The sequence below is a fragment of the Orbicella faveolata genome, unplaced genomic scaffold, assembly GCF_042242905.1.
Source record: "Orbicella faveolata isolate gen_17 unplaced genomic scaffold, um_ofav_v1 contig_2, whole genome shotgun sequence".
NCBI lineage: Eukaryota > Metazoa > Cnidaria > Anthozoa > Scleractinia > Merulinidae > Orbicella > Orbicella faveolata.
The window spans coordinates 8,378,411-8,399,505 of NW_028301547.1; the positions used below are offsets into that span (position 1 = coordinate 8,378,411).

Sequence of the window (21,095 nt, forward strand, 5' to 3'; positions counted from 1 at the left end):
CAACAGGTCTTGGATAGATATTCAGCAGCTCGATGCTTTGTTCCGGTACAGCTGAAGCATAACTTATTGGTACTCAAATAATTTCTTCTATCAGCTACCCCTTTGATCTTCTCACAATCAAGTGATTTGTGTTCTGCCAATTTACAGTAAACACAGGGCTTGGGCTTCCAATCCTCTTGTTTTGTCTGAAATGTCCGATGACCTCCCTTGTCATGCCTCCCAAAGTTCCCACTCCTATGGCTGTCCAGGGGCTCTGGGATTCTCTCACACCACTTCCTCAAAGATTCTACCAACTGTGGAAACCCCCACTCCTGCCAATCATCATCTCACCTCACGAAGTTCGCTGTGATGCCCAGTAATTTGTCTAGAGTAAGTCTAACATACCCTCTAATTTCTTTCTCCTTTCCCATGCTTTCTAGCGTCTGCATGTTAGTTACTAGCTTCTCAAAGAATTCACAAATTCTTGCTGGGTTTGTTCCTGTGATGACTGGCAATCCCATTATGCTTTGAACATGAGCATTGGCCACTTCACTCGGTCTACCATATTTGGTTTTTAGGACGTTGTTTGCTCTCGTATAGCCCTCACTGGTAAAAGGTAACCCATGTATGGTGGTTCTGACCCTTGGTACAAGCAACTCTTTCAAGTATGAGAATTTGGCAACTGGGCCAATGTCTGATTTATCTATCTCTGCTTCAAACTGCCCCCAAAACCTCTGCCAGTCTAGGTGGGTTCCCTGGAATTTTGTAATCACAAGTTTCGGTAATTTAGCTTTCGGTTTACCTGCATCACTCGCCTTCTCATCTGCTTTTGCCTCAAACTTCTTCTTAATCTCCCATCTGGTTTTCTCTTCCTTCTCTTGAATCTCCCTTGTTTCTTCTTCCCTTAAACTTCGTTCTAACTCTCCAAGTCCTTCGACCGCCTCTTAGTACTCCACCAAGCTCTTTTCGATTCCTGTGCTCCACGCTCTAATGTCCTCCTCGTCGTCGCCTCGTTCAAGTTTCAGTTTCTGCACTCTGGCCTTTGTTTGGTGGCACTCCTTCATTTTGCTCGCTAGAAACTTGCTATGTCTCTGAATCGATGTTAACGATCTAGTTCCAGCTATTTTCTCTGATCCTTCCTGTGTCGATTTCAACACTTTCGGTTTGTTGACGATCGTTTTCTCCCCTTCTTCTACGGTTGTTGGCATCATTCAGGTCCTGGCAGGGTCGCCACTTTGTCGGAAATGTTTCTTCTGACAATATACTCACAACTTGATTTCAGTCCAAAAAACAAACAACGGGTTTTAATCCGCTAAACTCACTGATACAGATGACAGAACTCGATCGATCTCACTCGCCATGTGCTCTTCTCAACACGACACATCCCACAATATTTTGAAAACAGTTCCCATTCCCAACCGTGCGTGGGCTGGTGACGCCTGACTAGTCTTACAACATCTGCTTAAACCAAGTCTAAAGTGATACGATTAAATGTGCATAACTCGAATCTCGACACTGTACGCATGCAGGGGTGACGCATGCGCTTTAGAGACCAGACGGCGATTTGTGACAACGTGGAAAAGGAAAAGAGCTGAATGAACTTAACAATCCTTATGTGCATGATTTCAGTGCAGCATTTAGCTTATGAAGGGCATTGATTTGTAATGAACATTCTATTTCTTTTTCTTGTACGATATTTTCACTAGGTATAACGTCATGCTGCTATGCTGGCAGAATTGCCCAGAGGAACGACCAACATTCAAAGAACTCCGTGCCATTCTTCACAACATTTTGCACACCCAAACGGTAAGTTACTTTGAGCGCTTTTTTATGCGGGCGGTTGCTATTTTGTTGGTACTATAGTCTGTGGAGGAGTTCTGTTTCTAATCGCTTTCACGTCGTTTATTTTTATTTTAGAGGACTTACATCAACGTTGAATATTTTGATGAACAGGCCATGACGACTGGATGGGACCATTTGTAAAGAATGACATACAAAGCTATCCTCTAGTGTGAAATGACAAAATCAAACAGACAGACAAATGAAGACCAGTTAATTGTTTATAAACTGATTTTCTACTGCTTATTTTTTTTCTGCCTTTCGACATCATTAAGGGTAGCGTGTTTTGTCACCACGTTCTTCTGTTGCTATATGTTTTTTTATTGAGTTTTGACCGTGGGCATCCACGCTTCAAAGCATGATTTCCACTATCCCAAGTTATGTTATCAAGGTGAGGTCTTACGGGGATACAGGTGTAGCTTCCATGACCCTACGTCTGGCTCAGTGAGGGTTTGGGTTAAAAAACTTCACCTCTTTCCAAGGTGGATAGTCGCCCGTACGACTAACTAAGGATGAATCGAATATCCCAATCGTGATTCCTTAACATTTCCTGCAACGAACCGTCTCCCAGTTTTTTCGATGCAGACGATACTGTATCAACGGTTCGAACATTACAACAGCGGACGTACCGCTGCATTGCGAGACAAAGGATGAGATAATATTATTATTACGGCACCACAATAAGCAATTAACATTAGCTTTAATCGCGAAATTGAGCCGAACTTAGTCTACTAGTCTATGAAATTAATCCTTTCATATACATTTTCATAAACAAGTGCAACAAGAGATTATGATGACAATCTCTTCAGTGAAATTGATAATTACTTACGATATGACACGCAAGCTTTACCACCGCATCAAGACGGCATCCTAAAGGTAAGTTCTCGCCTTTAGGAATATCACTATTGCCAACGCTCCGCGAGGTACACCCTTAAGACAAGCTTTATCAGACGTTAGACGTTAGGAAATCTACAATAATAATATAAACGAAAAAAGGCTGTACATTTAATTAAGAGCTAGGAATTTTTTTAGTGCGTCATTTTTATCTATCTTGATACAACAGTTATATATTTATATAGTTACAAATAATTGAAACATGAAACATTTCTTATACCACAGCTAAAACTAAAAAAACACCTGATCATGAGATGATATCTAGGTGACAGACTAAGACATTACAGAAAGGCTTTTAATAAACTTAGCCACGTGATATATGCATTCAAAACTGCGTCAAAATAGCAAGCTTTAGAAATAATACCTTTTAATAACTATATATCTTTTTAATTCAGTAATTTTAGTTTAGTTTTTTTGAGTATAAATTATACCAATAGATTTTGCTCATAAAAGTGTAGTTTTTCTAGTTTATACAATGAATACCTATTTTTAGCTTTCCTTATCATAATAGCAAAGTAACGCGAGGCAGTGAACAGTCCGAAATCAAGTTCCTGGTCTCGCTGATGAAGTGACCAGTGAGGCAGTTACAATTTGGTTTCCTCGTAATTTTTTGTCTCCTGGCCCTCGTAGAAAGTCACATTTATGTACGTTCTCTATCAAAGACAAAAACGGATGAAAAAAAAGAAAAAACAAACATTAACGTTAGCGCATAAAACGGCAGCACTTCATTCATAAACCGTTTGGTAACTTTTAAAAAGAGAGCATCAGAATACTTGTAAATTCCTGAAAAGAAATGACCGCACATGTTAAGCTCGGTACAGCTTTAAGTGAATAAAAGATTATAATCAGTCAGACTCAAGCTGCTGTTGTTGTTGTTGTTGTTGTTGCTGTTGTTATTGTTGTTGTTATTGTATTTAATGTTGTTCTGTGGTGTACAGCCTAATCATATTTCCTATTCTGACGTTCAAGTTGTTGTCATCCATGGGAGTTAATAAAGTTTCACGTTCGCTAGAAGGAGCTATAGAGGTTTTAGGCGCGCGTCACATGATTCGTCCTCATCTGATAGGACAGCGCATTTCAGTTATGTGGTATAGCATATATCTTATTAGATGTTTTGGTGTGTATTATCGCTGTATACTTTTACGAGTTGTGCCGTAATTTGACGAGCCCGTAGGGCGAGTCAAACCACAAACGAGTGAAAATATAAAGCGATACTACACACCGAAACATCTAATAAGAGATTTATTATCCAACTGCTGTAGTCAATAAATTTATTAATGAAAGAGGGAGAGTGTAACAGTTCTGCGTGCACGCGCCGACCTGTACGGGAAACAGGTTTTCTACTGTACAAATAACTGTACAGTATGGCTGTATATTTTTACTGTTATTTGGACGGTATTCGCTGCAGTTGGATAACAAAATGCTGTATTTGATTAACGCTGATTCTCTCACAACTGTTCCTATCACATTGTATTCTAAAGGGAGAAGGAATGGCTTGGAAAAAGAAGCAAAAAACAGCTCATTATAAGTAACAAATAAGACAATAACTGATGTTTTCCTGTAGTATCTTCTATAGTTGACGAACATGAGTACTTCTACGAGAGCATTTAAGCTTCCAGTGTATAGACAATGGTAAAATCATTTTTTCTTTCTTTCTTTTTTTTTACTTTATCAATGAAAAGCGTCTTCACCTCTTCCTCTTGTAGTATTCCATTGAGTATCACATGCAGGTCCTCGAAGGATGGACGGTCATCGGGAGACCTTTGCCAGCATCGTAACATGACGTTATAACTGCAAAGAGAAATATTTTACTTCTTGAATATGACTAAAGAGAATTATTCATTTAATAAAGTAGCACTCAAATTGTGATTAATTACCTGTATGTACTACAATGGTGTCATAACCACAAAAACACACGATTTATCTTCTCGAATTTAATCAAAGGGGTAGCGGGGATTTTAATGAACTCTGTTTCTTAATACTCCCTCCATTTTACATTTTTCTACATCGATCTTAACAGCTTACTATTCTCCTACAAACAACAATCAGGTAAAATCACAAAGTGAGGCTATAATAACGCAACAAAGAAGTTTAAGCCATTCTTGCAAGGCAACAGCTAGCCCGGCCACTCCAACTGTTCCTCAACAAAAACTGATCATTTGTTGTATTGTTTGAATAGTTTTTTAGTTAACTTGAGTAAATGTTTTTTTTTTTCCCTTTTGTTTTTGTTTTTTTTTGTTTCTTGTTTTTGTTTTTGTTTTGCTTTTTTGTTTTGTTTTTGTTTTCTTTTTTGTTTTCTTTTTGTTTTGTTTTGTTTTGTTTTGTTATTTTAATATTATTTTTGGGGGGTAACATCCTCGGAGACCCAGGGGCAGTTCATCGGGGCGCCAGGAAAATAACGGCGCGACGAAAGATTTCACGAAAGTTTACAAGGACGGGTGAAAAAGCTCCTGGGAACCGACTCTTACCAGACCATTTCCAAACGGCTATGCCCACTGTGCCTTTCATCCCCAGGTGCCTGCTGTCAAACCTCTCCTGACGGGCAATTCACTTGGACTTGGTCAAGAGAAACCACAACTCAAACAATCTCTACCTCTATAATGCAGGCACTTTCCATATTACAGACAGTCAGCCTTGCCCCTTTGGTGTCTGTATTTAAGAGCTAATTTTGATTTGGATGTCCTCTATGTTCACAATATTATTTTATTGGAGATTACTGGAGTTTTCTTTTTTCCTGGCTGGGAGATTTTTTAATCTTGCTGGAAACGGAAGTCCCCCTGAGAGTACAGAACAGAAATTATTCTGCCAGCAACTGAAAATAATACTTTACAAAAGTGTTTATTTGTTGTTTTTTCCTCAGATGAATGCTAACAAATTGCCTCATTGGCTGCCCCTGAAGAGGCCATAGTCTGTTTTCATGTCAGTGATAAACGTTTGTTAAACACAAACACATTTCCCTGTCAGTGCTAAAGAAAACGATAATTTTTCTTGTTTGTGATTCCCAGGTGGTAGCAATTGGAGAGGCAATGTCAACATGAATTATATCGATAAATCCTGAACTGGCCTCACAGCCTACAATCGATTGACAATTAATTTCAACTGCATAGTACGGTGAAATTTTCTGTCGAGTCCTCGGTAAGATTTGGTGTTTGTATACCAAAATAAATGGAGTAGTGCGGGAAAATTCCAATTAACCGAAGAAATGAAAGAAAGCGCGCTAAAATCGACACGCCAATATCAATAAACAAAAGACTGTTTTACGATACCTTTGATCGGTCCAAACGAAAATTTTCCCGGTGAATCGTGGAGTATATTTCTTGCTTACAACTGAAATGATTTCCCGAATTTCTATGGCTCTCTGAAGTAAATTAAAATAAAATCTTTCCTCGCAAGTACGATCCAGAAAAGTATCATGCAACAATGGCCGTGTTAGAACACACCAAAGTACCTCAGAAGCTGCTGTTCGCCGATTGGGCAGAATAATAAAAGGATTTTTTCTGCCCAATCAGGAGCCAGTATTCGCCGAGCCGTTTGGAGATGGTCTTGTAAGAGTCGATTCCCAGAGGCTTTTTCACATGTCCTTGTAAACTTTCGTGAAATCTTTCGTCGCGCCGATTTATTTTCCTCGCGCCCCGATTAACTGCCCCTGGGTCTCCGAGGATGATTGGGTAATGAAGCATGCGTTGTAGTTGTTGTTGTTTTTGTTGTTGTTGTTGACTTCACTCATGAGCGAATTACGCCTCGAACACCAAAAATAAGATATTAAATGAATTGTTTAAAAAGTAGAAAATCATTATTAAATTCGTGTTAGCGAAAGCAACAGGGCAGTTCTATTCAAAACGTTGTTCTTCTGTGGATCACAACGATACCCACTCAATGTCTTTATTTAGTAGTAATTTTTTAAAAAAAGTACACTTAGTTTTTGGTTTCCATTGATGTTTGTCAGAAAATTGGCATGATAGTGCCTTAGCTATAGTAGATCCTTATTTTGATTAGAATACCAACTAGCAAAAAGGGCTCAAATTCCACGTGGTAACATTTTCAAATTACTTACAGCTCATCAGAACAATGTGGTGGTTTTTGCAATCTCGCACCCTCTTGAAGCAGGTCATGAAGTTCCACCACGCCTGTCACTCCTTTGTAAGGCAGTTCACCTATTGGCGAGACGCCCAAATTAACCCAAGAAGCAATGCTTTGGCCGAAATAAATTTTTTTTATACCTATAGCAATCGTACTCCACTCTGCGCTGTATCGAGGCGCGGTAGCCTCATAGTTAGTGCGCTTGACTCCGGATCGAACGGTCCGGGTTCGTGTCCTGGCCAGGGACACTGTTTTGTGTTCTTGGGGCAATACCCTTTACTCTTACAGTGCCCCCTCCACCCAGCTGTATAACTGGGTACCGGCAAATTTCATGCCGTGGGCAACCCTGCGATGGACTACCATCCCCGTCCGGGAAGGGGGTGGGGAGTAGGAATACTTCTAGTATATTCACCCTACATAAACCGGGAAAACCGGCCTGATGGGCCACTTGGTTCGTCTTCAGCGTTTACTTACTCAACACCGTATGTCAGTTAACCTACATTGCCCATAGATTGCTTTGTTATTTAGGACTCTACTTCACCAAACAATTTTCTCTTCACTGTCTGTACATGTACTTACCGAGAGTAACTATCTCCCAAAGAACAACTCCATAGGACCACCTGCCAGGACGTGAAATAAAATGAACATATTTTTAAAATCTCTCGTTAACTTACTTTAAATTAAAAAGAAAAAAAAAAAAACGTCTCAGATTGTACAATATATTGAAATAGCTCTATTTAGGTGCTGCCCCAACCCTTCATCGCTTTCTCCGGTGGTAATTTGCTTCAAAAGAATACATACGAGGATATTTATAACATATATTTTATCGCTTCAGTGAATTTTAGTGATAACAAACACATCCCTTCTCACCAAACTCACAAGTCAAAGAGTTTTCCGTAGCAACAAGGAGGGGGGAGGGTGGGCAGAGTAGTAGGTGATTGCCCGCGAAAGACCATGATCAAATAAATGAGACTCTACTCTCTCCTCTCTTCCCGCTCCCCCCTTCCCAACCCGCCGAACATTTGTCAGAAAACAATCCAAATTACTTTCAATTTTCTATAGGCTACAAAACCGGGGAATTAATCCTTGCCCTCATATCGTTGCTGATAGTGACAAAGCTGTACTTGAATGAACTGATAAACTGCAGCGTCCCTATATTCTCCTAAATTTGGAGTGAATCTGAGATCAAGGGTCAATTCAAGGATTGTTGGATGATTCAAGACAACTTACACGTCTCCCTTGCTTGTGCTAGTTCCTCTTAGAGCCTCCATCGACATCCAGAGCCATGGAACCCGTCCCTGATTTGAAAATAAAAATTCCCACATAAATTTGGGACATAGAGAAGGCGACGTGCTAGTGGGTATGTTGCCGCACCAATTTAAGTTGTTTCGCTTTCAGGATCTAAAATCTCATGGTGTTATGTCCTTGGACAGGACTCATATCTCCCTCTCTACAGCCAGGAATATTTAAAACTAAACCACATGGATGATCTGAGAGGACACACCCCCATGCTCCATGTTTTTTGTTGTTTTTTTTTTTAACTTGTTAACTTGTTAACTTGGTCATTTCACGTTCTTGTTTTGCGGAGGACGGCAAAAAAACCAAAAAACAAAAAACAAAAAAAACGCAGGTGCACAGTTATTATTTTTCTCATTAAACCTTTATTTGGTGACGTTTTTTCTTGCCGTCGTGGTCGTGTTTCGTTTAAGCTAACTAATACACGAAATTGGTAGCGGCCACAATAGAGATGAAGCACTTACGTACCACGCTTGTTTTGATGTAGTGTCCATCCTTAGATATGTCACGTGCCATTCCAAAATCGGCCACTTTCGCAACCAGTCCATACCCCACCAAAATATTTCTGCAAGCTAAGTCTCGATGAATGCACTTGCGCACAACGAGAAAACATCATTATACGATACATATTTAAGTGGAAGCAAATTTTAAATTGCTTGATGCAAGCCTTTAAACGAGTGTGCAATTTAGGAGGTATCTTAATTGCTTTTGTTTACTGTGTCTAATTGTTGTTGTCGCCACTGCAGTCGTTGTTTGGGCGGAATTTTGACTCTAATTTCCTCATAGCAGTATTTCCAAACGATAAGAATGTCCTAGTTTATTTACAATCGTTGATAATGTTTAAAGTGTGGGCTAAACAGTTGGTATGAGAATCGGATGTCAGCATTGCAAGGCGCATCATGACTCCATCATCCATTATGTGTGATTTTATTTTTGCCAATAGTATTTGTGAGAGCTCCGCTTATAGGCTTGGCTTTTTCTACATGTTATTCAGTATAATACCTGTTTACTCTCCAAATGTCTCATGCCACTGGCAATGTCCGAGGCAGTCCTTAACAGCTCCCTCTCCGTCATTTTTGACCATACGTTGGTGTAAGGTGGATCGTCATTCTTTTTCTTAACGCGACTACTCCGGAGCAAGTTATCAAGACTTCCACCAGGAACGAACTCAATGATGACGTACAAGGGCTCTATAAAAATAAAAGCTGCATAAGTTGAATACTAACTTTGATTGTAGAATGAGAAGATTATTTCATTATGGCTCATGGTCCAAAGCGACTGCCTTTAGAGAATGAATTCCGGACTTCAAGCCCTAAAACGTGGACACTTCTTAGCGCGGCTAGCTAGACACGGAAATCCCAAATCGATCTGGAAACAGTGTGGTGTAGTTAGCAAATATATTTGCTAACGCCGTTTTTGTCGAAAATGCAATGTTTCTAGATTGTAAACGGAGTCTATCAATGTTTATTTACGGTTGTAAACAACATGTTAAAATGAATACGCAGTTTGCTGAACCGCTCCACCTTCAAAGGTACATGCTCCCACCAAGCTCACGATGTTTGGATGGCGGCCGACCTGAATGAGTGTCTCTAGCTCTCTTATTAGCGCCATTCGCTGCAGTTGGTCCATGTTATCTGTTAACATCAAAACAAGGACGCACACTTAGAAACAGGGAGGACTTGAACTTTGGTGTGGGGAAAAATGGCTTGAAATTCTAGCTTGCTATAAATCAGAATTTGAATACGTTCCATTTCTCAGTGAACCACAGACGCAGCCCACTGTTTGGATATCTTCCTTTTTTTAAGGCGGCTATACAGCTAAGGCCATAAAGTAGACTATTTTTTTTTTTTTTTTCATAAACAATATTGTATTAACTTAAGACGGTACAAACCTTTAAGGCTTTTTACCGCAACTGGGAGTTCATTCCCATCAGTCCTTAGATATACTCCTTTATTTACAATTCCAAACTCTCCTCCACCAAGTTTCTCATTTGATAGTGTCAGCCTGTCTCGAGAAATTTCCCAGTTTCTGTCAACTGCCATATCCTGTAAGTAAGTCTCGTTATCGATGACTTCATCTTCGTTCGTGACACAGCGCGAGCCATCTTCAGCATTATCACTTACAGTGGGTTGGCTGTTTCTCAACCGTTTTATTGTATCCTCGTGATTCTCAATTTGAAGCTGGGTAGATTCTTGTTTGGATTTCATCCGCTGTTTTCAAAACGTGCTAGAAATTATTCATCTAGAAAGTAACTCTCAGGATCTCAAGGATGTAAAGGAAGGGTTTGAGATTTCGAAGATATGAAAAGAAAGGAGGCTGCTTTTGGTATAATCAGGAATGTAAGGATTTGTAATACGGTATCCGGCAGTGCTTTTTTCAAATATCTAGCAGCGTGACATTCTAAACAAAATTATAAACCTTACGGCTTCCCCGAAAACGTTTCTCAATTTTTCCGTTTCCGCCCCTCTAAAACCAGGTAAGATATATTTTTTTTACGTGTTCTCCTCTCTACCTTCACATAACCTTCAACTTGGTGAGTTATAGAAAAGTTTTGCTGATAAAATAGTAGCACACATATTATTTTCGTTCATTTTTTACGCTATTCAAGAGATACTTTTTTTCTCAGTTTTCTCAGGTCGGAAGGGTAGTGTTAAGAGAGGGGAAAGGGGTACGCCCATTTCTACAAATATTAAAATGTCTTGTAAATAGTACAGAATAATTATACTTGCAAACGAATGCAAGATCTTACCTTTTTATTGATGTTGTATGTATTTGTCTTTCCCCCCTTGTGCTTAAAAACAACCAGGACAATGACAACAGCAAAAAGGACCACACCAATGGCTATGGATGACACGAAAGCTTCAGACAGCCTCTTAGCACCTGTTGTGGATATAAAATACTGTAAGGAACAAACGTATATGAAACCCTACCCCTTTATACGTATACGGCCACCTCTTTATTACAGCCACTTTATTTTGTTCCGAACAAAAGCTAAGTGAGTCATTTTCCTATTTAAAGAATCCTTTTAATACAGCCACCCCGATATTACGGCCAAATTTGTGGCCCGTTTGTGACCGGATCAATAGGGTTCAGCACTGTATTGTGAAGGTCCTATTATAACAGAAAAGACGCGAATTTGTTGGAGAAGGAAAGTTGTTCTTGACACAAACACCACATGGTCATGTTTTCACATCTGTTTGCAGCTCTGATGAGTTCCAAGGTGTGCATTATGTTCTTGTACAAAACCTGGTGTTTACAGGTGGCAATGTGAATTTAGTTTCGTTAAATCTGCCTTCTATAAGTAAAACGAATTTTAGTCATCACCTCTGAATTGTTCAGATTTCGTACAATTTATCTTAGCACTTTTGTCTTTCCCATCTTATGTTGCTTTTTTGTAATCATCTTGAGTGAAAGATTCAGCTTAGGTTTCATTATACTAATAGCCAGGCAGCCAGTACTCTAAGTAGTTTTTATTATCAATATTTTCTACAGTTACTAGATTGTTGTTGTTGTTGTTGTTGTTGTTGTTGTTGAACTCATATCGAGCCTTTTTCTGACCCATTCTGGTCACTGATGGGAAACAATACCGGATTTATTATTATTATTATTATTTTTCTAATCCTTATGTGACCACAAATCAACCAATAAAAGCGGCTTGAGGTGTACCTGTAACAGCTGCATCAAATCATAAACACGTCGACTTACTTGCCTTTCAATGAAAGCGTTGCATCTCTCGATGAAGTCTGGGCTTTCAAAGCTGTTGCCAGACAAGAGTAATATCCAACGTGACTGTCACTTACAGAAATAATCTTCATAATTAGCTCCGAACTTTCGTTTAGATTGCTTTGAATTACTGTAGCGCTAGCGTCAGTAAATGCAATCCCATCTTTACGCCACGTGATGTTTGGACGTGGCAAGCCCCGGGCCCCGCACGTGAGCTGCACGGTGTCATCACGTGATGCCAAAATACTCTTAGGATGGAGGTAAAAAGAGGGCTCCATCATATCTAAAGAACAAAAATACGCGGTCAACTAAGTTTCGGCACACAAGTCTGTATGATAATTATAAAGGTCAATACTGAATACATCTTTTGAACCACCCAAATTAAATATACAGTGTTTGCTTTTGACCGAGGAGTACTAGCCTAGAGAGCAAATGCTCAGTTATTTTGCCCATTTCTCTTGCATTGATCCCAATTGGAAGACTATAAATTATATTCTATCCAAAAACATTTTGGGAACATCAAAATATATATGCGTTGTAAACAGTGACTAAATTGGGAATGGTCTAACAAGTGAGCGTACATGTAGCTTGTTACCTTGAATTGTTGGAGTTCTTTTTGAGATCGTCACCGTCGCTTCCTTTGAGAGTGTGCTTCCAATTGAATTGCTGGCAACACATTGGTACTTCTGCAACTGTTCTGTTGTTTTAGTAAAGACAAGCACCAGCGTCCAAACACTTCCATTTTGAACCACGGTGCCATTGATAACTGACGAGCTGTTATTTAACCAACCAATGGCAGGACGTGGGAAGCCATGTGCTTCACAGGATAAGGTTACTGTGACAACGCTGTCATCAAGGTAAACATACTTTGATTGGGGGTGGTTTCTAAAAACTGGTTTCCACAGTACTGAAAATAAGCAAAATAATATTAAAACCAAGAAGTGTAAAACAATATGAAAAAAAAATTTATAAATAAAAGGATACGTTCAGATGAATTGAAATGTTAAAAGTATTTAAAAACGATCTTTAGCTAAAAATTCAATTATTCGTATTGTTTTGAACTAAACGAGCTTCTACGATATATATATATATATATATATATATATATATATATATATATATATATCTACACTGCTCCTCTCAGAGTCGAGCGCTCTATAAATTTATTCTGTTCAAGTTCAAGAAGTATATATATATATATATATATACAGACGAAGGTGGCAACAGCTGTACTGCGCTACCGCTGTTTAGATTGTCATGACTTTAGCTTGAACTTGGTCCAGCTTTTAAACAATTCCAGCTATAACCACCAAATTTTATGACTTCCTTATTGTGTGTGCGTTGCTAGTTAAATTTTCCCATAACGACATGTTTGTTATATTAAGACCCATGAAAGATGGCAATTGTTTACAATTAATTGTGTATTGCGTCATTGTTGTTGATAATAAGGCCAATAGAGTACGGCTTTTAGGGTGCGGTTTCTTACGGGGCGTTTTCTTCATTAAATTATACTGATAGTAAAAACCCTGTACTTTGTTCGCTCATTGTACCTGTTAAACTCACACTAGATGATCTGTTCCAGCCTTCGGTGCTGTTAGCCTCGCACCAGTACTTCCCTTCGTCGTTCAGGCGAATAGAGTCAAAAGCTAGTATGGAGTGACCTTTAAATTCCTTCACAGAAAAGCTTGGCACGCGATGACCATCCTTGAACCACGTGACGACTGGGCGGGGGATACCTGACGCGTGACAGCTCAGATTCGCTGTACTTCCCGCGGGAAAGTTTCTCTGACTTGGAAGATCGACATTGAAATATGGTGGTAATGGGTCTGCATTTGAAATACTTTCCACTGTTAATGACACTTAATTAAGATCTAATCAAAATGCAATTACCCAAATTTAATGACCCCAAATTAAGCAAGACGTTTAAACCTCGTGCTTTTAATTAGGGAACTTAAGCATCGACGATCGAGAGAGGACGACGACGATGATGACGACCGGAAGTCAGCTCATAACACTTTCAAGGAACTGAGCATGTTCGTCTCTGTCAGTTCGTCGTCGCGCAGTCGTCGACGACGGACTTTATTGTGATTTGCTGTTTAGCTGAAAACGGAAGTAGTTTTACCCGTTTAATCAGCACACTAATGACTAATACTTTGTTAATCGCTGAATTATAAGAACGCCATTATAACAACAACAGATCATGGGGTAGTGTCACGACTTACCTTTAAATTTCAATGTGAGTTTATCCTTTGTGCATCTCATGCTATTCTCTGACACGCATTCATATTTACCGGAATCGCTCTTCCTGGCATTTTGAATGAAAAGCTTACATACCAGTGATTCTCCGCTGCCATCGCAATCCTTTATATAGTCATCGTAGTTCTCGTTGTAATAGTATTGGATCGTATAAGGTTGAGCAGCCTGAAGACTTCCCTCCTTTGAAGAGTTACTGGTGCAAATGATTGTTATGTCGTAGCCAATTGGGAGAACGTCCTCACCCGGAAATTCCAAAATGTTTAGCGACATAGAAGGAGCTTTAGGATCTGGTAGAGATTTTATTCTCAGTTAATCAAATTTTTGCTTTACAGCCTTGAAATAAATAGAACTTTCTTAAACTCGATGCAAACTGCATAAGGGTCAGTTTCTAAAGTAAGGAGTCGTTAAATCCTATATTTCGCAAGGTTTGCTTATTGAAGCCTTTTTGTGCCTTTTTACTAACCTAAGGTAAAGTCTGCATACGAGCCAAATGACCCATTATGCCGGAGCTTATCCCGGTGTTTGTAGCATAAAGCGACTAGGAATGTTCTAATCTCCCCTCGATGAGATGCTAGTCCATCCCAGGGTTATCCCCAGCCGTTAGCCAATAGTACACCTGGGTGGAGAGAGGCACTGTGAGAGAAGAGTGTCTGCCCAAGAACAGAGCACGATGTCCCCGGCCAGGGCTCGAACTCGGACCACCCGATCCGGAGTCCGGAGTCGGGCGTACTAACCATGAGGCCACCACCATGAGACCTAACTGACTTAGAAATACACTGGCAAAGAAACCAAACTACCTTGTTACTCTCTTTTCAGGTGTTTCCGTGGAATAAATCATTTTCTTAATTAGCCCTTCTTCCATGAAGTCATTTTCGAATTTTACTCCCCAACACTAGCACTGGATTGGTGCTGGTATCTCTTTCCCACAGTTTGTTACACAGAATTAAGCAAACTAAGTCAGACTACTTTTCAGTGAACACGACTTGTGGGAAGGAATTTCAGGGGATATGCCGTAATTTTAAAACGAATAAAAACACCTTGTTATGATGGCATGACCAGGACTGTTTTAACACTTTAAAAACGCCTTGCCTTCATTGCAAGAGCTTCCCAAATGAATGGCATTTAATTTTGTGAAAGAAATAACATTAAAAACAAAACCCGTATAACAGAAACATAAAAAAATGTAATTATATAACGAGGAGTACCATACCTTTGTTATAATAAAGTGTATTATCAAAGTGAAAGTGGGGAATAATCATGGCAGTAAATTTTCCAATTTAAGCAATTGGAAAGAAGAAGCCTGAAAAAAAAATCAGGGCTTCAACGGGATTCGAACCCGTGACCTCCGCGATACCGGTGCGATACTCTACCAACTGAGCTATAAAGCCACACATTGGGAGCGAGGCCACTTATTATGTATTATCGTTTGTCTCACGATGTAGTCACTTGAGATGTAGATCGCGACGTTTCGACTGCTTACTGCTAGTCTTCTTCAGGCGATAAGGTCGACTGATTGCACGGTATCATTTATATCACAAAGGTCGGCTGTGATTGGTGCATTTCGATCCTCCTATTGTTCCATTGTTCCAGCGAGTAGCTGTTCCCTCAGTGGTCCGCTGTTGTACCGTTCTCCTGTTGTTGTGTTTCTTGATCGTGGGCATCCATGCTTCAGGAATTTCAATTCCACTATCCCTGTTGATGTTATTAGGGTGAAGTCTTATGTGAATAGCTTCCTTGACCCTACGTGTGTACCAGTGAGGATCTCGATCAATAAACTTGACCTCATTCCAGATAGGATAGTGGCCGGTCTCGTGGGTGTGTTCAGAAACGGCGTAGGTCTGGGTACGGGCGAGTCGTATATCCCTGTCGTGTTCTTTGATCCCCTCCTGCATAGATCTCACTGTTTCCCCGATGTAAACACCATCTTGTTTAGCCGGGTCGACGGTGTCCTTTGGTCGCACTAATTTTGACCGAAGTGTCGTGTCGGACTTAAAGACGGTGCGAATGCCTTGTTGTTCTAGGCAGCGGCGGAGAGACTCCGAAACTCCTTGGACATAAGGTAAAACGGCGGTGGATTTAAATTCCGCGACAGGCTCTCTTCTTGGGGTTGTTCGTACCTTTGTGATCTTCTGTAAAAAAGAGGAGGGATATCCGTTAGAAACAAGTACAGATGACAGATGTTTCTCCTCTCCAGCGATTACTGATGGTTTGGTCACGAGACGTTTAGCCCGGTCGTGCAGACACTTCACAATACCGCACTTTACTGACTGAGGGTGGTGTGAATCATACGCTAGGTACTGACCAGTATGTGTTGGTTTCCTGTAGACACTGATGGTAAGGCGGCCATCAGGTTCTCTACAAACTGACGTGTCGAGAAAGGCGATCTTGCTGTTATTCTCGATCTCCATGGTGAAACGGATTGATGGTTGTTGACTGTTCAGGTGTTGCAGGAAGACGTCAACTCTATCCCGATCCAGGATGGTTAAAGTGTCATCTACGTAGCGTTTCCAGATCTTAGGCTTGCAAGGTGCGGACTCCATTGCTTGTTCTTCAAATATTTCCATGTAGAGATTAGCAGTAACCGCGGATACAGGGCTTCCCATGGCTGCGTCGTCTCGTTGTTCCTAAATCGATCCGTTGTACTGGAAGTACGTAGATCTTAATACGAAATCTAAGAGGTCCGCGATTTGAACTGGTGTAAGTGTCGTGCGGTCAGCCAGGCCTGCGTCGTTCTCCATTTTTTGTAGCGCGGCTTGTACGGCGCCCCCGCGATCGGTACGTTGGTAAACAGTGACTCTATGTCGAAAGACACAATGATCTCGTGGTCCTGGATCTCTTCACTGGCGATGGTGGAGGCGAAGTCAGTTGAGTTTTTCACTGTGAAGTGACTACATCGTGAGACAAACGATAATACACTTTATTATTGCATCTACCACGATGAATAACAACAACCTTTTCCTCGACATACCCTTGTTTTGCTTAAGGGGTGGGGAGGATTGGGGAGAAACACAATTTCATAAGTGAATTTAAACGATTTTACTATTTTTGTGCTCAATGCTCTAACAAAGAATAGAAGAACAAGAAAAGGTAGTCCCTAATTCAAGATGAGTATTTTCTAGTTCTGTATCACTCACATCTATGTAGATATTCAACAGCGACACAGCCAATTGCTGCATCAACGACGATTACATATAAAGCCATAACCAACAGCATGACAATTCTTCGTTTCTTCTTCCTTTCCCCTGGAAAAAAAAAACAATCAACAGTATATTACTGACTAACTAAACACGGTCAACTGATTGGGTGCTGAATCTCTAGACTTTCTACTACAATTTGCTTGAAAGGTATATGGTAACTTGGAATGGAATGGAACTATGGAATGTTTTCATGCGATAAGTCAATTTTAAGATAAACTCTGGTACTTCCCATCGAGAAACTTCCGTCTCTAGTACTACCCAGAAATGCAAAAACATCACAACACCATATTATCAAAATTTCCGCTCCATTACCTGTCAAGAGATCTTTTACGGGAGGATAAGAACAAAAGAACTTATCTCTATGGGAAGCAAAAGTTACAGCAGGAGTTGCTTTCTTTTTTCCATTTGAAAACCGTACCTGTAAAAATTGTTGATCTGTGAAATGTCGTGTCGGGAAAAAAATGCTCTTGTCTTTGTCAAAATGCACGCACGATCCACAGTTAATGCTTTTTGCCGATCATTATTCCCAAGTTTCAACTTCCTGTATTAAGTTATCTTAATAATTTAAACAGCTGCTGAGCATACACATTGGAAACATTTCTAAGACAAAAGTATGACAAAAATATAGATTAGTTCCTTTGAAGCGCTCATCATTATAAAATCTCTATTAAAAAAGCAGAAAAAATGCTTTGCGCGAAGATTATCGGCGACTGGGAGTTATGCCGTCTTTCCATCAATGTTGATAATTTAACGAGAACAATTTAATTAAATATTATAATTAAAAAGTTGATCTGGAAATACGGCTCTTATTTTAAAAGCTTTTATTTTTCATTAAAGTTATGTTAAAATGCTTAAACATTTTATTTGACACTCTAGGACGTTGGAAAGATGTACTTAGATGCCTCCCTCCCAACAGTTTCTTGCAAGGGAACACAACGGGACTATATGACGTTTGATTAACTAGCATGGTAATCATTACGCCAGACTCAGACAAAATAAATTTGTACTTTAAAATAATAAGTCTCATGCTTTACACGATGAAACGACAGTCGACAATTACGGATGCTTGCTTTGCAATAATCATCTATTCAAAAATTTTCAAACATGATGACAATAAGTTTATAGAACAACCGTAAGCAATAATGTTTCTCAACATGTAGCAAAGGTTGTCGGTCGCCGTTCAAACTTAAGATTTTTGTAACAAAAAATCGAAATTTAAGAGAAGAAAATAGTACTTGCTTACCTTTTGAAATCGCGTCAAATCTTAAAGCTCTCAGTCAAAGACATTAACAGTATTCCTTTCCACCTGCCAGAAAATGAAACCACTGGCATCTGTCTTAGCCTGATATTTAACTGCGTTCTTGCCTTTGCCTTTGTCTTTGTTCCTTAATTGCTGATTTTAGAGCAAAATTCCTATTTCGGTGGTGATTTCAACACGTTTGGGTCTTCTAACGATAAAACATTCAACTTTCAGCTGATGCTAAACAGGGTTATTTTGACGAAAATAGTCACTGTGCTTTATCACATTGCTCAATAAACCACCTGTCTGATGGTGCCATAGCAACGGTGTATTTCATTATCACACCACATTGGATAAAAGCTGTGTTAGGGTTCAATATCAGTTAAAAGGTGTCAGTAATACTATAGCTCGTAATTAAACCTCAGAGATGGCATTTCAATTTTTTCTATGGTTTTCAATTTTTAAAAGAAAATACAAAAAAAAAATTACTGATAGATAAATATAAAAGACAAATAATCCTCTACGACTGATATTATAGGTTACCTGTATGATGTGCTTGATCCTCGGGACTTGCCTTCATTTATACATCTTAAGCCATTCCGTTGTCACCACTGATACCAAGTTCACTTACCTTACATATCTTTATTACTATTATTTTCATTTATTTGTTTATCTATTTACGTTGTGAGCAATGCAGGACCAAAGGGTTAAAGCCCAGACACTGCCTGCCTAAAGGTAGAATGAAAGTGAAACTTAATATTCCAAACGTTTCCCAGAAACACATTAAACTGCCAACTGGGAATTGAAGGTACCAATATCTGCATGCAACCTGATATGAAGTAATATGTCTGTTCGAGGCACCTGCAGAGGTTTCTGAAGGCTGCCTTCAAGCCTAAATACCTGCAAAACTGACATTTAGAAATTACCGGGAAACCACTGGGGTAATCAGCTGTTTCTTTGTCCATAACTTTCTCTCTTTCTTAATTTAAAATGCCCTTTATAATGAAAAACATGTACATTACATTAATTACTAAAAGAGAAGAAAAAGAAAATTAACGATAAGCACGTTACATGACGTCTCGACGACGTCATGTCATGATTGTGCAAATGAAAAGAAATTAAAATAAGTCACCTATAATGCTATATATTCAGAAATTGAATTCTGACAAAATTCATTTATTCAAAGAGGGTAAAAGCAAGTGCTTAACTGAAACTAAAAGTTTCGCGCGAATAGAGTCTTATGAGTGTCCAGTTCCCGACATTTCTTTCTAATTATGAGCATCGCAAAAATTAAACACTCAAGCTTGCCCCGGCATTCCTTAGGGATATTGAAAATCCCACGAAGGTTCACCAGCGGTTTTACATTATATCCGTCCTTGAATTTTTTTTTTCCTTCTGATCATGTACATGTTGATGGAGGCAGCGCCACATGTAGCCGATATATTTTGCATCTCACAGTTCACACTTAAATTCCTCATTTTTTTCCTTTAGGGCTGTAAATCACGATTGTTTTGTGTTCTTCTAAGGTCGTCAAGTTGTCTGTGGACTATGTCGGCAGATTTCTGATCCTTGTAAGGCATATATACTGATCTGTGAAGGATTGCCCTATGGCATATGACTTAAGTCTGGAGGTTACTGGAGACCGTTGATGTTCGAGGCGATGAGTTTCTCGGGATATTTTAGTTTCAAAAACATCCCTTACAATTTGGTCTACAGATAAACGTGTCGCACGATCTAACATAGTTCTTAAACACGGTGACTGTTCGCACTTGTCATCAAAAGGCCTTTTGTTGTAGATGGGGGTTGAGGAGCCGATTGTTCGTATTTTTTGTGTAAACACAGTTTTCAAGATAGTGATCTGCTTTGATTAAGAAAGATTGAAAGATTGTAGGGAAAAAAAAGAAACACTAAAATGCAAAGAAATACTTTCATGATGCGTAAGCCATATTTGACCAGATAACTTGGACTGTCAACTACAAGGCTAGTCAGAAATGTATAAGTTAGTGGTATCGTTGTGATAGCAAAGCGGTCAACTGCAGCCACTTTCTACCGTTATGTCTGACGACATGTGACCAAATAGTAACCCGAAAAACCGTTAACGCTGACGATATAATTGACTGCTGTTAACTCTGACGTCACACAAAGGCAAGTCCGGCAGAACTAGTTTTTATAAATGTAGTTAACTGTGTTGATGTAACGGCGTACTCGACTGCAGCCATGCTCCACTGTAAAATTCCAACGTCATGTTACAATGAAAGGCTGCGACCGTAACCAGTAACATTATCATACACGGCATGTATGCAAACACTCAAAAACGGACACACTTTCTTCCATGGTACATGGTATATGTTATTTGCCGGCTGGGAGGTCCGTATAGTGAAAAACTGTGACTGAGGTCTTGAACATGCTGCACGAGGCCGCAGGCAGAGGGCAGCAACTTCAAGCCCGAGATAACAGATTTTCACTATACGGACCGACCCTAAGCTGGCAAATAACCTTTTTTTTTTTTCCTGCGGTAAATTGGGTTACAAGCAGGTTTGTTTACACAACTTTGTCATTGAATTGGCTTACGTGCCGTGAATAAACCATCG

General features: G+C 39.6%; 1 protein-coding gene across 5 annotated transcripts; it reads right to left on the minus strand.

The window, feature by feature from the left end:
• Positions 1-2,501: 2,501 nt before the first annotated feature.
• On the minus strand, positions 2,502-19,573 carry LOC110069015 (fibroblast growth factor receptor homolog 1-like). 5 transcript variants are annotated; one of them, XM_089290439.1, is made up of 16 exons: positions 18,508-19,573; positions 17,202-17,309; positions 14,034-14,354; positions 13,362-13,637; positions 12,407-12,718; positions 11,798-12,094; positions 10,838-10,968; positions 9,980-10,298; positions 9,612-9,722; positions 9,091-9,278; positions 8,557-8,679; positions 8,023-8,090; positions 7,372-7,412; positions 6,767-6,866; positions 4,404-4,503; positions 2,502-3,365 (listed from the first exon to the last, which is right to left on the minus strand). In XM_089290439.1, the coding sequence occupies exons 2-16, from the start codon at positions 17,278-17,280 to the stop codon at positions 3,297-3,299; spliced, it is 2,535 nt and encodes an 844-aa protein (XP_089146565.1). In that variant the 5' UTR covers positions 17,281-17,309; positions 18,508-19,573; the 3' UTR covers positions 2,502-3,296. The 5 variants fall into 5 exon arrangements, with proteins under 5 accessions (XP_089146565.1, XP_089146564.1, XP_089146567.1 ...); XM_089290438.1 differs by adding an exon at positions 17,683-17,864 and having other exon boundaries at positions 2,502-4,503; XM_089290441.1 differs by lacking the exon at positions 6,767-6,866.
• Positions 19,574-21,095: the final 1,522 nt, after the last annotated feature.

Excerpts from the sequence above, each read along its gene's own strand:
- LOC110069015 (XM_089290437.1), bottom strand. The coding sequence starts at position 17,280 with ATGCTGTTGGTTATGGCTTTATATGTAATCGTCGTTGATGCAGCAATT. Across the intron at positions 13,638-14,033 it reads ACTCACATTGAAATTTAAAG|ACCCATTACCACCATATTTC; the intron begins GTAAGTCGTGAC and ends TTTCAAATGCAG. Across the intron at positions 6,867-7,371 it reads TTGGGAGATAGTTACTCTCG|GTGAACTGCCTTACAAAGGA; the intron begins GTAAGTACATGT and ends TCTCGCCAATAG.